Source organism: Podarcis tiliguerta, assembly GCF_965153285.1.
Source record: "Podarcis tiliguerta genome assembly, chromosome: 2".
NCBI lineage: Eukaryota > Metazoa > Chordata > Lepidosauria > Squamata > Lacertidae > Podarcis > Podarcis tiliguerta.
The window spans coordinates 103,562,562-103,576,113 of NC_139535.1; the positions used below are offsets into that span (position 1 = coordinate 103,562,562).

The 13,552-nt window shown below is 43.7% G+C and overlaps 1 protein-coding gene across 2 annotated transcripts in view; it reads right to left on the reverse strand.

Annotated features, from left to right (window-relative positions):
• The window catches only part of ANKFN1 (ankyrin repeat and fibronectin type III domain containing 1), a 222,628-nt gene that overhangs the window by 42,390 nt on the left and 166,686 nt on the right, over positions 1 to 13,552 (reverse strand). For both annotated transcript variants that reach the window (XM_083427353.1, XM_083427352.1), the window contains exon 14: positions 5,514 to 5,729. In XM_083427353.1, coding sequence (XP_083283479.1) covers positions 5,514 to 5,729 — 216 coding nt within the window. The remainder of the gene's footprint in view (positions 1 to 5,513; positions 5,730 to 13,552) is intronic.

A 13,552-nucleotide genomic window follows, 5' to 3' on the forward strand; every position in this document is an offset into this window, starting at 1 on the left:
TTAAAGGTCACTAAAGAGTACTGTAATGACTCCACCTACCCAGGCTACCCATTGGCTCTCCTCTGCAGGAAGGGTTGTCTATAGAAAGGCTTTCAGCTCAGGGTGGGATCTTGCTCGGCCAATGATAGCCTTTACTGGCTCTTTACTGAATGTCTGATGTTGACTTCGCTCTGGTGTCAAGATGACCCTAGCAACATTTCCCAGGGGGACAGAGCGATTCTCCACACGCCCGAGTTGCCAGCAGATGTTTGCCTCAAACAATATAAAGAAGCGATCTTTTTGAAAGTCTCACTGAAAGTTTGCACAATTTCTCAGGGGCACCTCGTACATATTTATGGAGTTTATGACTACAAACCGATTGGCATCTCAATATTGGCAAGGTTCGGCTCAAGCTAGCCTTGAAGTAAAATGCTTTGTGAGCCCACATAGCCAAAGGTCGGATCTAGAAAATGTTGCTGACATTTCAGCACCTGAAAAGCAGAAGCATCATCCCTCTAATTCAGGGTTTCCCAAAACTGGGTCCCCAGCTGACTTTGGACTACAACTGCTATCGTCCTTGACTACTGGTTCTGCTATCTAGGGATGATGGGAACTGAAGTCCAAAGTCAGCTGGAGACCCAAGCTTGGGAAACCCTGCTCTAGTCGGTGGCTCCAAAAGCTGGCAGTGAGCGATACCCTGTTTTTAAGACTATTTCCCTTTCAAAATCAAGCTTTGACCATTTGAGATGCCTTCCTGGATCTCCTGTCCTGTGTGTCTTTTTCTATCCTTTCTTCTTCGTTGAGAATTAAAATATTATTTGCACCCCAAACTCCACTCAAATAACCTAAATTCTTCCACAAAGACCTTCATCATGATAAGAGCAGATGAAATAATTGCCTAGGTGTACCGACAGAAAAAGGGCAACATATACTTCAAACGTCAGAAGCAGGAGATGGGCAGGTGCCACACTGGAATGTGGTGAAGAAATTGCCCCCTTCCCCCATGCTTGGGTGCCAGGTGGCAGCCAAGTTAGTGCATGGGCTTTTGATGCCACCCAGTGGCAGTGGCTTACAAGTGTCAATGGTGAGCTACAACTGCAGTCCATCGAAAGCTAAAACATTATGGAATAAGATGCATGCTGATTGAGCAATGGGCATCTAGTGATTGGCCAATTGCCACTTTTGGATGGGGGGCGCGGGTGGCATTGTGGGTTAAACCACAGAACCTAGGACTTGCCGATCAGAAGGTCGGTGGTTTGAATCCCCATGACGGGGTGAGCTCCCGTTGCTCGGTCCCTGCTCCTGCCCACCTAGCAGTTCAAAAGCACGTCAAAGTGCAAGTAGATAAATAGGTACCACTCTGGCGGGAAGGTAAACGGTGTTTCCATGTGCTGCTCTGGTTTGCCAGAATCGGCTCAGTCATGCTGGCCACATGATCCGGAAGCTGTACGCCGGCTCCCTCGGCCAATAAAGCGAGATGAGCGCCGCAACCCCAGAGTCGGTCACGACTGGACCTAACGGTCAGGGGCCCCTTCACCCTTTACCTTTATACTCATGAAGGAGCAGGTTTGTTGTCCAGGGGTACCCCTGTGGCTAAGGCTGTCTTTGGCCAGCTTCGGTTGGTAAGACACATACATCCATTTCTGGATCAGGATAGCCTAAACCAGGCTTCTTCAACCTCGGCCCTCCAGCTGTTTTTGGCCTACAACTCCCATGATCCCTAGCTAGCAGGACCAGTGGTCAGGGGTGATGGGAACTGTAGTCTTAAAACATCTGGAGGGCTGAGGTTGAGGAAGCCTGGACTAAACCCTGTCATCAATGTGCTGGTGACCTCTGGATTGGATTACTGCAATGTGCTCTAGGTGGGGCCGTCCTTGAGGCTGACCTGGAAACTGAAGCTAGTGCAAAATGTGGCAGCTCAGTTGCCCACTAGGGAGGGGTATCTCCATGGAGTTACGCTGCTGCTGAAGCAACAGCACTGGCTACCAATTAGGTGCCAGGATGAATTCAAGGTTGGGTCCAGTAAACCTGAAAGATAGCTTCATTCCCAACATATCCAACTGGTCACTGTGTTCTGCAGTGCAGGGCATCCTGCATATGCCATCCTACCAGGAGGTCTGTTCCGAATGGTATAAAAAATGGGCCTTTAGTGTGGTGGCACCTTCCCCCTTAGAACTCTCTCCAATGCACATTGGGCAAGCGCCTTCTCTATGGGCTTTTTGGCATCTGCCAAAGAGGTTCAACCTTCAACTAGCATCCTAAAAGCTTTATCCCAGGGTGGTATCTGTCCTGGATCTGAATTGATTTCATGTATGCGTTGTTGTTTTAAACTTTTTTTTAGAAAAATGTTTTTACATGCCATTGTTTGCCACTGTTTTTATATATGTTTTATATACATCATTATGTTGCAAATCCCTTTGAGAGGGCTTAGAGGAAGCGATTCATAAATGAAATAAACACATCGTTGAAACCTTTTGCAAATGCCACTTTGCAAAAACCCCTGCAGCACAAGTTCCCACTGGTCTGCCGCTGCTACTCTCAAGGGCCCGTTTTGCCAATGCCCTCAAAGCTGTGGTTAAGAGTCCTCAGCCCAATGGAGAAATTATCCAAGAAACAGATCACTGGGTACCGCTCCTTTTTGTGTTTGGAAATACAATGCCGTTAAAACTGCTGAAGGCAATTGGTCCACGTCAGACTGATGTAAGGGAAGTCCTGGGCGCATCAGCCCAACCAGCTGCAAAACTTTGCTGCCGGAATAAAATCAGCCACCTAACATGAGCCACTTTCCATTCTTGAAACACAAGTATCTTTATGATCAGAAAGAGCTCTCCAAGAGGGCTGGCACCACCCATTGGCATGTACTTAACTGGCGCCCATAAAGCAAAAGAAAGAAAGCATTAGGGGCGCAATAGATAGGGACATGGGTGGCGCTGTGGGTTAAACCACAGAGCCTAGGATTTGCCGATCAGAAGGTCGGTGGTTTGAATCCCCACGACGGGGTGAGCCCCCGTCGCTCGGTCCCAGCTCCTGCCCACCTAGCAGTTCGAAAGCACATCAAAGTGCAAGTAGATAAATAGGTACCGCTCTGGCGGGAAGGTAAACCGCGTTTCCATGCCCTGCTCTGGTTTGCCAGAAGCGGCTTAGTCATGCTGGCCACATGACCCGGAAGCTGTACGCTGGCTCCCTCGGCCAATAAAGCGAGATGAGCGCCGCAACCCCAGAGTCGGCCACGACTGGGCCTAATCGTCAGGGGTCCCTTTACCTTTACTTAGAGCACTCCTTAAAGATTACTCTAATAAATGAAGCCGACTGCCATCCTGAGTTATGTGTGCCACTGGAGAGGGTGAGAATTAAGGCATCCGGCCCCATGTCTTCACTCCTGAAACGGTTGCATTATCTGCCCTTGCTATGCTTGGCTCCAAGCAAAGCAATCAGATCTTCATTGTCACAAGCTTTTCATAAACAAAATAGCTATTTGATGATCATTAAGGGAAATGCCCCCTGCCCGCAATGGGAACTTGGTGGAAATGTGATCAGACCAGGGGTGGTTTTTTGGGGGTTGGGGGTTGGTCCTTATATAAAAATATACTCTGTTCTCCTCACCCTGCTTTTTCATACGTGTAATGCATTTTTAATACCACAAGCCTAGCGTAGATCCAGTGTGCCTATTCTTGCTCTCACATCTCTTTTAAATTAGGCAAAGCCCCCAATGGGGAGAGCAGCGATGTGGTTTATTATGAGCTGCTGATTTTCAGTGCTTAATTCCGATTGCTCCAGCTGGCTTCTCTGGAGCCATTATGGAGTTAAATGGGTCGGCGAGATAAATGCTCGCAATAGCTAATATAGGAGGGAGGCACAAGCAGGGCTTCATTGAAGCCAGGGAGTTGGCTCTGCTTTCTTGTGCCAGGGCTGCCTGTGAGGTTTTCCTGCACTCCCAGTTTGGCATTTCACGCTCTACCAAGCTATATGAGAAGAAAGGGCCATGGGATCATAGGCCAGGACACAGTTTCTTGGCTGGATGTCTTTTGGCCCTGATTGTTAAAGTGCCACAGCCACCCTGCTTCTTGTTGAACATTTTCTGGCATTCAGGTTCTGTTGTTTTTGCCTAGCTGTCTTGCAATCACCATCTTGCTGAGCCTCTGCCTGATTTTTCTCCTCCTGCATTTGTCCCCATCTTTCTGCTTTTGCCCAGAATTCTTAACTCGGCTTGTTTGCCTGGTGTTCCTAGGTGGGTGTCAATTCAGCAAAGACTTTCGAATGACTTGGGCTATCCAGACCTCCCAGTAGTTGAACTTTGGCTCTTTTGCAATCGGCTGGACACCAAATTAAGTCTCGATCTGGTGTGTGCGTCTGGGGCTGAGCCCAGCCAGTGCAATGCTGATATAATGTTGGCCATAGTCCTGAAGGAATGGGTTTCCCAAACCCCAAAACTGACTGTGCAGGCAGTTTGAAACTGCACCAAAATCCCTATTTTTCCTTAGCTAAAATGCTTTAACTTGAGCTCTTGAACCGAAACCCAGCTGTATAAAGCTGTGCTCGGAGTCCTCTCCTTTATCAGTTTGTGATGGCAAGGATGACCTTCACTGTGCCAGTAGAACAGAGAAGACACACCTGTGCCTTATCTTACGTCCTGACCACAAAAGACGCACAGACCCAGTCTGGGAAGAGCACCAGAGTATGTTCTCAGAGATGGTGACCTCTTGCTTCAAGATAAGAGTAGGAACAAGAAGATCCTTTTATGGTCAGAAGTATAGGAAGGAATACCCTTTTATGGTTAAGAATACCAGAACAGGAACATATGTGATGTCAACCTGCGTACATAGGCTGACGTGGTTGGATTCCAAAGGAAGGAGGGAGAGGGTGCCTGGAGGATATATATACTGCATGAAATTTCTCATTTCTTTGGACTTGCTGTGGACTGACCACGCAAGTGCCTTCTGCTATCTGGAGAGCAGAATAAACTCTTTCTTTGAACCAACCTTGGTGTCATTTGACTTCCTTCCTCCTGTCCGGGAGCAACGCAGACTCAATCGGTGAACTCCAATAAGGCTACAGTCCCACCTGTGATATGGGCTGTGGCCCATAGTGGTTGCTCTTTTTGAAAAAGAGAAAATTGGCTGCCCATGCCCCAAAGACAAATTTCCACTGAACAGCTCAGTCGGTTAGAGCAGGCTTCCTCAACCTCAGCCCTTCAGATGTTATTGGCCTACAACTCCCATGATCCCTAGCTAGCAGGACCAGTGGTCAGGGATGATGGGAATTGTAGGCTCAAAACTTCTGGAGGGCTGAGTTTGAGGAAGCATGGTGCTGATAGCCACCAAGGTTGCAGGCTCGATCCCCATATAGAACAGCTACATATTCCTGCATTGCAGGGGGTTGGACTAGATGATCCTCAGGGTCCCTTCCAATTCTACCATTCTGTGATTCTGTAGTGAGCTGCATTTCAGCTGCTGGATCCCCAATTTTCAGGGTCCTCCCCCCCCCCCAGAAGGAAAGCTTGGTTAGCTGAAAAGTTTAACATAGCAAAAAGATACCTGGATCGTGATGAGCAAGATGTCCAATGCAACTGGCTCTTCTGGTGTTGAAAGGGATTTTCTCTGGCTTTGTAGTTTGGATATCTGCATCCACTTGCCATTAAAAAAGGAATAGAGAGTTTCCACTTCTCTTATTGTAACTATGATGATATTGCCATGCCGGTCCTTGATTGGTTCATAGTAGACTCGGCCCAAGTTGTGTGTACCAAGGAGATTCTTTATGCGGCAGGTGGGAGAGATGGGAAATGAAATACATCAGAAAGCATAATTATTGGCTTATTTTCACAAATACTGGTATATATACACCGTCAATGATCTGGGGACCTGAGTGGAAGTGCTAACAGAACAGCTGGCCAATGCAAGAGGAAGATACAACACAACAGCTGGGGCTTTAAAATATCCACGACATCAGCTTTACACCTTCCCCACTTTTGCAAGATGGTAAATTCCAAACATGAGCAGCTGGCTATATCCCTCCTGGTTAGTCTGCAGATGTGCTGCAATGACAGACTCACTGTGCCTGGTATATCGGTTTTCAAATGTCTCGGAAGTCGAACGTTTTGGTTTTTGAACGCTGAAAACACAGAAGTAACTGCTTCCATTTTAGAATGCTTTTTGGAAGTTGAACGTGCCACGCGGCTTCTGTATTGAGTTTTCCGTAAGTAAATGAATTGGTTTTCAAACATTTCGGAACGGTCTTCTGGGATGGATTACGTTTGAAAACCAAGGTATCACTGTATATCTTTTTTTTTTTTTTTTTTTTTTTTTTTTTTTTTTTTTTAAATAATTTTTATTTTTCCACATAAAAAACAAACATAACAATAACATAAACAAAAACAATAACAAACATATAAAATGGACCTCCCCATACCACCCCTTTTCTGCATCCTTATTTCAGATTTTTCAGCAACTTTTTAGTCAAACAATGTATACCTTTTTTTCCATCAATTAAATTTTCTTTAACTTAGTATTAACAGCTGTAGCTCTTTACCTCTTATTGCCCTGAACCTTAGTTTTCATCCAAATTACAACGATTTTTAAGATATTCTTTAAATTTACTCCAATCTTCTTCCACCGCCTCCTTCCCCCGGTCTCGAATTCTGCCAGTCATCTCCGCCAATCCCATATAATCGATCACCTTCGACTGCCATTCTTCCAGCGTGGGTAGTTCTTGCGTTTTCCAATACTTTGCTAGGAGAATTCTTGCTGCTGTTGTGGCGTACATAAAAAATGTCTTGTCCTTCCTTGACACCATTTGGCCCACCATGCCCAAGAGAAAAGCTTCTGGTTTCTTGAAAAAGGTTCTCTTGAGAACTTTCTTAATTTCATTATAGATCATTTCCCAGAATGCCTTAATCTTCGGGCAGGTCCACCAAAGGTGAAAGAAGGTTCCCTCAGTTTCATTACATTTCCAGCATTTGTTACTGGGCAAATGATAGATCTTCGCTAACTTAGCAGGAGTCATGTACCACCTGTAGATCATTTTCATAATGTTTTCTCTTAAGGCATTACATGCCGTAAATTTAACACCAGTGGTGCACAACTGCTCCCAGTCAGCAAGCTCAATATCATGTCCAATATCTTGTGCCCATTTAATCATACTAGACTTCACCATTTCATCTTGAGTATTCCACTTCAGCAACAAATTATACATCCTTGATAGGTTTTTAGTATTGGGTTCTAACAATTCTGTTTCTAGTTTGGATCTCTCCATCTGGAAGCCTATCTTTCTGTCCTGTTTAAATGCTTCATTTATTTGTCTATAATGTAGCCAATCTCTCACCTTGTCTTTCAACTCCTCAAAACTTTTCAGTTTCAGTTGTTCACCATCCTGTACTATAATTTCAGAATATTTAGGCCAATGTGGCCCCATATTCAATTTTTTCACCTCTTTGGCTTCCATAGGTGACAACCACCTGGGGGTTTTACTTTCAAGTAAATCTTTATATCGAATCCAAACATTGTACAAAGCTTTCCTGACAACATGATTTTTGAAACCTTTATGAGATTTTACCTTATCATACCATAGATATGCATGCCAACCAAATCTATTATCAAATCCTTCAAGATCCAAGATGTCTGCATTCTCGAGGCGCAGCCATTCTTTCAACCAGCAGAATGCTGCTGATTCATAGTACAGTTTTAAGTCTGGCAGGGCAAAGCCTCCTCTATCTTTAGCATCTGTTAAAATCTTAAATTTTATTCTAGGCTTTTTGCCCTGCCAGACAAACTTGGATATGTCTTTCTGCCACCTCTTGAAACAATCCATCTTGTCTATTATTTGTAAAGTCTGAAACAAAAATAACATTCTAGGCAATACATTCATTTTGATAACGGCGATTCTTCCTAACAGAGAAAGTTTCAATCCTGACCATGTGTCTAGATCTTTCTTAACTTCTGACCAACATTTATCATAGTTGTCTTTAAATAGATTCACGTTTTTCGATGTCAGATTTACCCCCAAATATTTAACTTTTTTTGCTAACCCCAAACCAGTTTCTTTTTGGAATGCCTCTTTTTCCTCATTTGTTAGATTTTTCTCCAGCACTTTAGTTTTTTGTTTATTCAATTTAAATCCTGCAACTTGACCAAATATTTCTATCAGTTCTAAAACTCTTTTTGTACTAGTGTTCGGCTGCTGTAATGTTAAGACTAAGTCATCTGCAAATGCTCTTAACTTATACTCTTTCGCTCCGAACTGAATTCCTTTTACCAACTGGTCCTTTCTAATCATGTTTAACAATATCTCCAAGACTGAAATAAAAAGTAAGGGAGAAATGGGGCATCCTTGTCGTGTTCCTTTCTCTATAGCTATCTCTTCAGTTACCACATTATTCACAATTAGTTTTGCCTTCTGTTTAGAATATATTGCACTTATACCATTTTCAAAACCTTGGCCTACCCCCATCCCCTGGAGATTCTTTTTCATAAAGCTCCAACAAATGTTGTCAAAGGCTTTCTCCGCGTCCACAAAAATCAATACTGCTTTTCTATTAATGTTTGTTTCCAATAACTCCACAATGTCAATTATATTCCTTACATTGTCCGACATGTGTCTTCCCGGGAGAAAGCCAGCTTGATCTTTATGAATCTCACCTATCAACACTTTCTTAAGTCTTTTTGCTAAAATGTCTGCAAATATTTTGTAATCCACATTTAAAAGTGAGATCGGGCGGTAGTTTTTAACCTGGTTCTTTTCAGTCTCAGTTTTTGGTATAAGTGATATAAAAGCCTCTCTCCACGATTCAGGTGCCCCCTTCCCTTCCAGTATCTCATTGCATACTTCTTTCAATGGTTGTACTAGACAGTCTTTCAAAACCTTGTAATATTTAGCCGTCAGGCCATCTGGTCCTGGAGATTTTCCCAATTGTGTCTTTTGAATGGCTTCCTCTATTTCTTGTTCTGTTATTTTTTGATTCAAAATCAGCCTGTTCTGTTCCGAGATTTTTGGTAATCCATAATTTTCCAAAAATTCATCTATCTCTTGTTCCTTCACAGGCCCTTGTGAATATAATTTCCTGAAATAACTTTGAAAACAGTTACTTATCTCATTCGGCTTACATATACTCCTTCCATCCTCCTCCAGACAAGTAACAGTGTTCAGTTTCTGTCTTTTTTTCAATTGCCATGCAAGAAGCTTCCCACATTTATCTGCTGATTCAAATGTCCTCTGTCTCATTTGTTTAATTTTCCATTCTATCTCTTGGTTTGTAAGTTCCATATACTGCATCTGATAATATTTTATTTCTCTCAATATTTCATGAGACTTTGGATTGGACCTCAATTTCTTTTCTCCTTCCTTCATCTTTTCCAGAATTCTACTTTTCCTTTCATTTTGTTTTTTCTTCTTAATTGAATTCTGTTGTATCAGGAAGCCTCGCATCACGGCTTTACTTGCGTCCCAAATTATTCTTTTTTCAACTTTTGTTCTTAAGTTAATCTCAAAATAATCTTTCAATGTCCTTAGGGCCTTTTCACAAATTTGTTCATCTCTAAATAGGAAGTCATTCATTCTCCACCTAAAGGATCCAGTTGTTGTCAATTTCATTTCCATCTTCACTGCGTTATGGTCGGAGCAGGTTTTTGGGCAGATTTCCACTTTTTTTATCTTTGCAGCCATCACACTAGATACCCAGATTTGGTCGATTCTTGTCCATGTCATTTTAGATTCCGAGAAAAAAGTTCCCTCTCTTTCGAGAGGGTTTCTAGTCCTCCAAATATCTATTAGGTCCATATTTTCTGTCATCTCAAAAAAGATCTTTGGTAATCTACCTTCTTTAGAGATCATTTGTCTTTGTGCTTTATCCATATTTGTAGAGACCACTCCATTCATGTCCCCCATCATTATTATTTTGCAGTCGAGATAGTCCATCAAAGTCCCATGCAACTTCTTAAAAAATTCTGCCTTCCCGTCATTTGGCGCGTATACTCCAACAACCAAATACTTTTCTCCTTGAATCTGTACTTCAATTGCCAAATATCTTCCTTCTTCATCTTTAAATTTGATTTTTGGATCCAATTTTTCTTTTGCATAAATCACAACTCCTCTCTTTTTGACTTTGTCAGAAGATATAAATTCTTGTCCTAATCTTTTATTCACGAGCAATTTTCTATGTGTCCTGATTATATGAGTTTCCTGTAGACATATCAAATCCAATTGCTCTTTTTTCAAGATATGAAAAACTTGACGTCTTTTTCGGGGATGGTTCAAACCATTACAATTCCAACTAAGAAGTTGCAGTGACATCTTGATTATTAAGCGTTTGTCCCTCCGACTGCCCCAAGTTTGTCTTCTTCTTCAGTTGTTGATTGTGGTAGGCCGTATGATAAGTTTGCTATATCCACTGGTTCTCCCCCTTCTGCTGTTAGTCCTTGTGCCGTTCCTTTCTGCAGGTCCTCCAAATTTCTCTCCAAGAAATCTTCTTTCTCCTGTACTGTTCTTATTCTCACCTTCTTCCCTTTATAGTTAAAGGACAATCCCTGTGGGAACTCCCACCTGAAAGGTATGTAATTTTTCCTCAGCAAATTGGCAAGATCTCTATAAAAGGTTCTCACTTCCAAGATGTATCTAGGAATATCTTTAAAAATCAGAGCTTGAGTGTTCTCAATGACCAAAGCTTTTTGGTAATGCAGGTTCAATATCTTATCTCTCTCCTGCTTGGTTCTTAGGGTAATCAGACAATCCCTTGCCCTTTTAACTTGTTTTCTGCCAAGTCTGAAAGCCGTTGTTATTTCTATTTCATCATCTTCCAAATCCTCTCGCCAATTTTCCAAAATTGCCTCTGTGAGGAATTCCTTCAGGTCGTCCCCTTCGTTCTCTGGAACTTGCCTTAGTTTCAAATTTCGTTCTTTCCTCTGTAATTCCAATAGGGAGAGAGCTGCCTCATGCTCATTCACTTTTTTCTCAATCGGCGCAAGTTTCCCCTGTGTCTCTTCTGCAATTGCCTTCGCACTCGTAGCAATTTTCCTAGTTTCTGTAAATTCCTGAATCAGTCTATTAATAGATTCCGTATTAGTTGTCACAGATGTAGTATTCAAGTCCAGTCTCACTGTCAATTCTGTCAATTTTTTTGTATTTTCTGTGGATTGCTTTGTTAAAGCCTCAAGGGATTGATTAATTTTCAGTAGTGCCTGTGTCATAGAATCCATTGATGCAGCTGTTGAGCTTTCTGGTGCCGGCACTGTTTGGCCAGAAATTGAGGCTCTTTTCTTTTGTGTTACCTTAGTTTTAGATCTGGTTCTTATCTCCTCAGCTGTGCCGCTCATGTCCCAAGGTCGTTCTCACAGGAAAAACTCGCGATGGAAAATCCCACTGTTAGTCACACTTTTCCCCTCTTGATCCTCAAGAGGGAGCAATTAACAATGTCCAAATTCGGGGAAACAAAGAAACAGGAAGCCAAATGTGAAAAGTCCGAAGTCCGCCATTAAAGTTATTAAAAACACTTTTCCTCTGATGGATTTAATTAATCAGTTTCACTAATAAAGTCCCCTTCAAGTTCTACAACTTTATCCAACTTTCCGACTTTTTAATGATGCTCTTAAAAGACCCATTCCTCCCGGTGTTCACTCCTGGCAGGTCGTCCCGGGGGAGTCAGGGCGATGGGAAACCTTGTTTCCTTTTCAAATTAAAGAGTATCTTCACAAGACTGTCTTTCCCCCCCTTCTCTTGCCGATCGGGGGGGAAGGATACATTTGACAGGTCAGGGTTAAAAGTTCAACTGTAACTTTCTTGCAACTGCAGCGAGGTCTGACGTTGCTTTAGATTTCTGCAGTCCGGGGGGGGCAGACTTCCTTATTTTATGCCGTCCCGTTTTCAGCCAAATTTTTTAAAATTTTGTTGTACCGTCTTTTTTCCGCTCTTACTCACGGGTGTTCAGTCCGAATTTTCTTTTCAGGAAGAAATCGACGCTCTCCGCTTATGGCGACGCGGCTTCACTCTGCGAGCTGGGTTGCGACTCTCAGCACCGCGCTCACACCCGATGCCGCTACGGAGCCTTTAAAAAGGCTCTTTCGCAATACCGGGGGGCGCAAAAGGTGCCCGCCGAGTCTCCTTGTTCACAGGCTTCAGCGCCTGTGATTTTAGGGGTCCCCCGCTCGCCGTAGCGGGTCAGACCCGAACTCACAGAGCAGTCCTGCCTCGGAGCTCGAGGCAAGGACCGCCATTAAGCGCTGGCGCCGACCGGAAGTGGTATCACTGTATATCTTGTCCAGTAATTATGTAACCGCAGTTCAAATGCAGTCCTACCTTGGTACTCAAATGGCTTGGTACTCAAATGGCTTGGTACTCAAATGGCCTGAGCAAATCGGCTCCCGATCGCCGCAAACCCGGAAGAGAGTGTTCCAGTTTGCGAATGTTCTTTGGAAGCTGAACGTCTGACGTGACTTCTGCAGCTTCCAATTGAGTGCAGGAAGCTCCTGCAGCCAATCGGAAGCTGTGCCTTGATTGTCGCATGTTTTTGGAAGTCAAACGGACTTCCGGAACAGATTCCGTTCGACAACCAAGGTATGTCTGTATACCTATATCAATCTATACATACATACACGCATATATAGGGCAGAAGACATTGTAAAGATGAAGGGTGACATATGCGCCATGACCCTATAGCAAGTATAATAATAATAATAATAATAATAATAATATAATTTATTATTTGTACCCCGCCCATCTGGCTGGGTTTCCCTAGCCACTCTGGGCGGCTTCCATAGAAACCAAAAATACACTAAAATATCACAGATTAAAAACTTCCCTGAACAGGGCTGCCTTAAGATGTCTTCTGAATGTCAGGAAGTTATTTATCGCTTTGACATCTGATGGGAGGGCATTCCACAGGGCGGGCGCCACTACCGAGAAGGCCCTCTGCCTGGTTCTCTGTTGCTTTGCTTCTTTCAATGAGGGAACTGCCAGAAGGCCCTCGGCGCTGGACCTCAGCGTCCAGGCAGAACGATGGGGGTGGAGACGCTCCTTCAGGTATACTGGGCCGAGGCCGTTTAGGGCTTTAAAGGTCAACACCAGCACTTTGAATTGTGCTTGGAAACGTACTGGGAGCCAATGTAGGTCTTTCAAGACCGGTGTTATGTGGTCTCGGCGGCCGCCCCCAGTCACTAGTCTAGCTGCCGCATTCTGGATTAGTTGTAGTTTCCGAGTCACCTTCAAAGGCAGCCCCACGTAGTGCGCATTGCAGTAGTCCAAGCGGGAGATAACTAAGCGGGAGATAACAAGTATGGCCGCTTAACAAATATAACCAAGCGGGAGATAACAAGTATGGCCGTTGGTCCCTCTAGACCAGCATTTCCTGCTCAGACTGGTAGCAACAGCTTTTCAGGATTTACGATACTCCCTTCTGCTGGGGTTTGAGCATGGATCTGTCTGCACACCGAACATGTGCTCTGCCGCTGAACTGCGAACCCCTCCTATGCCACTGAGCCGAAAGGGAGGCAAATGTTCCATTCTGCTGCATTGTTGCCAGTTAATTGACAAACACGAATGGAAAAGAGAGAGAGAGAACAAGAAAAGCAGTCTGGCATAGGCCGTAAATCAC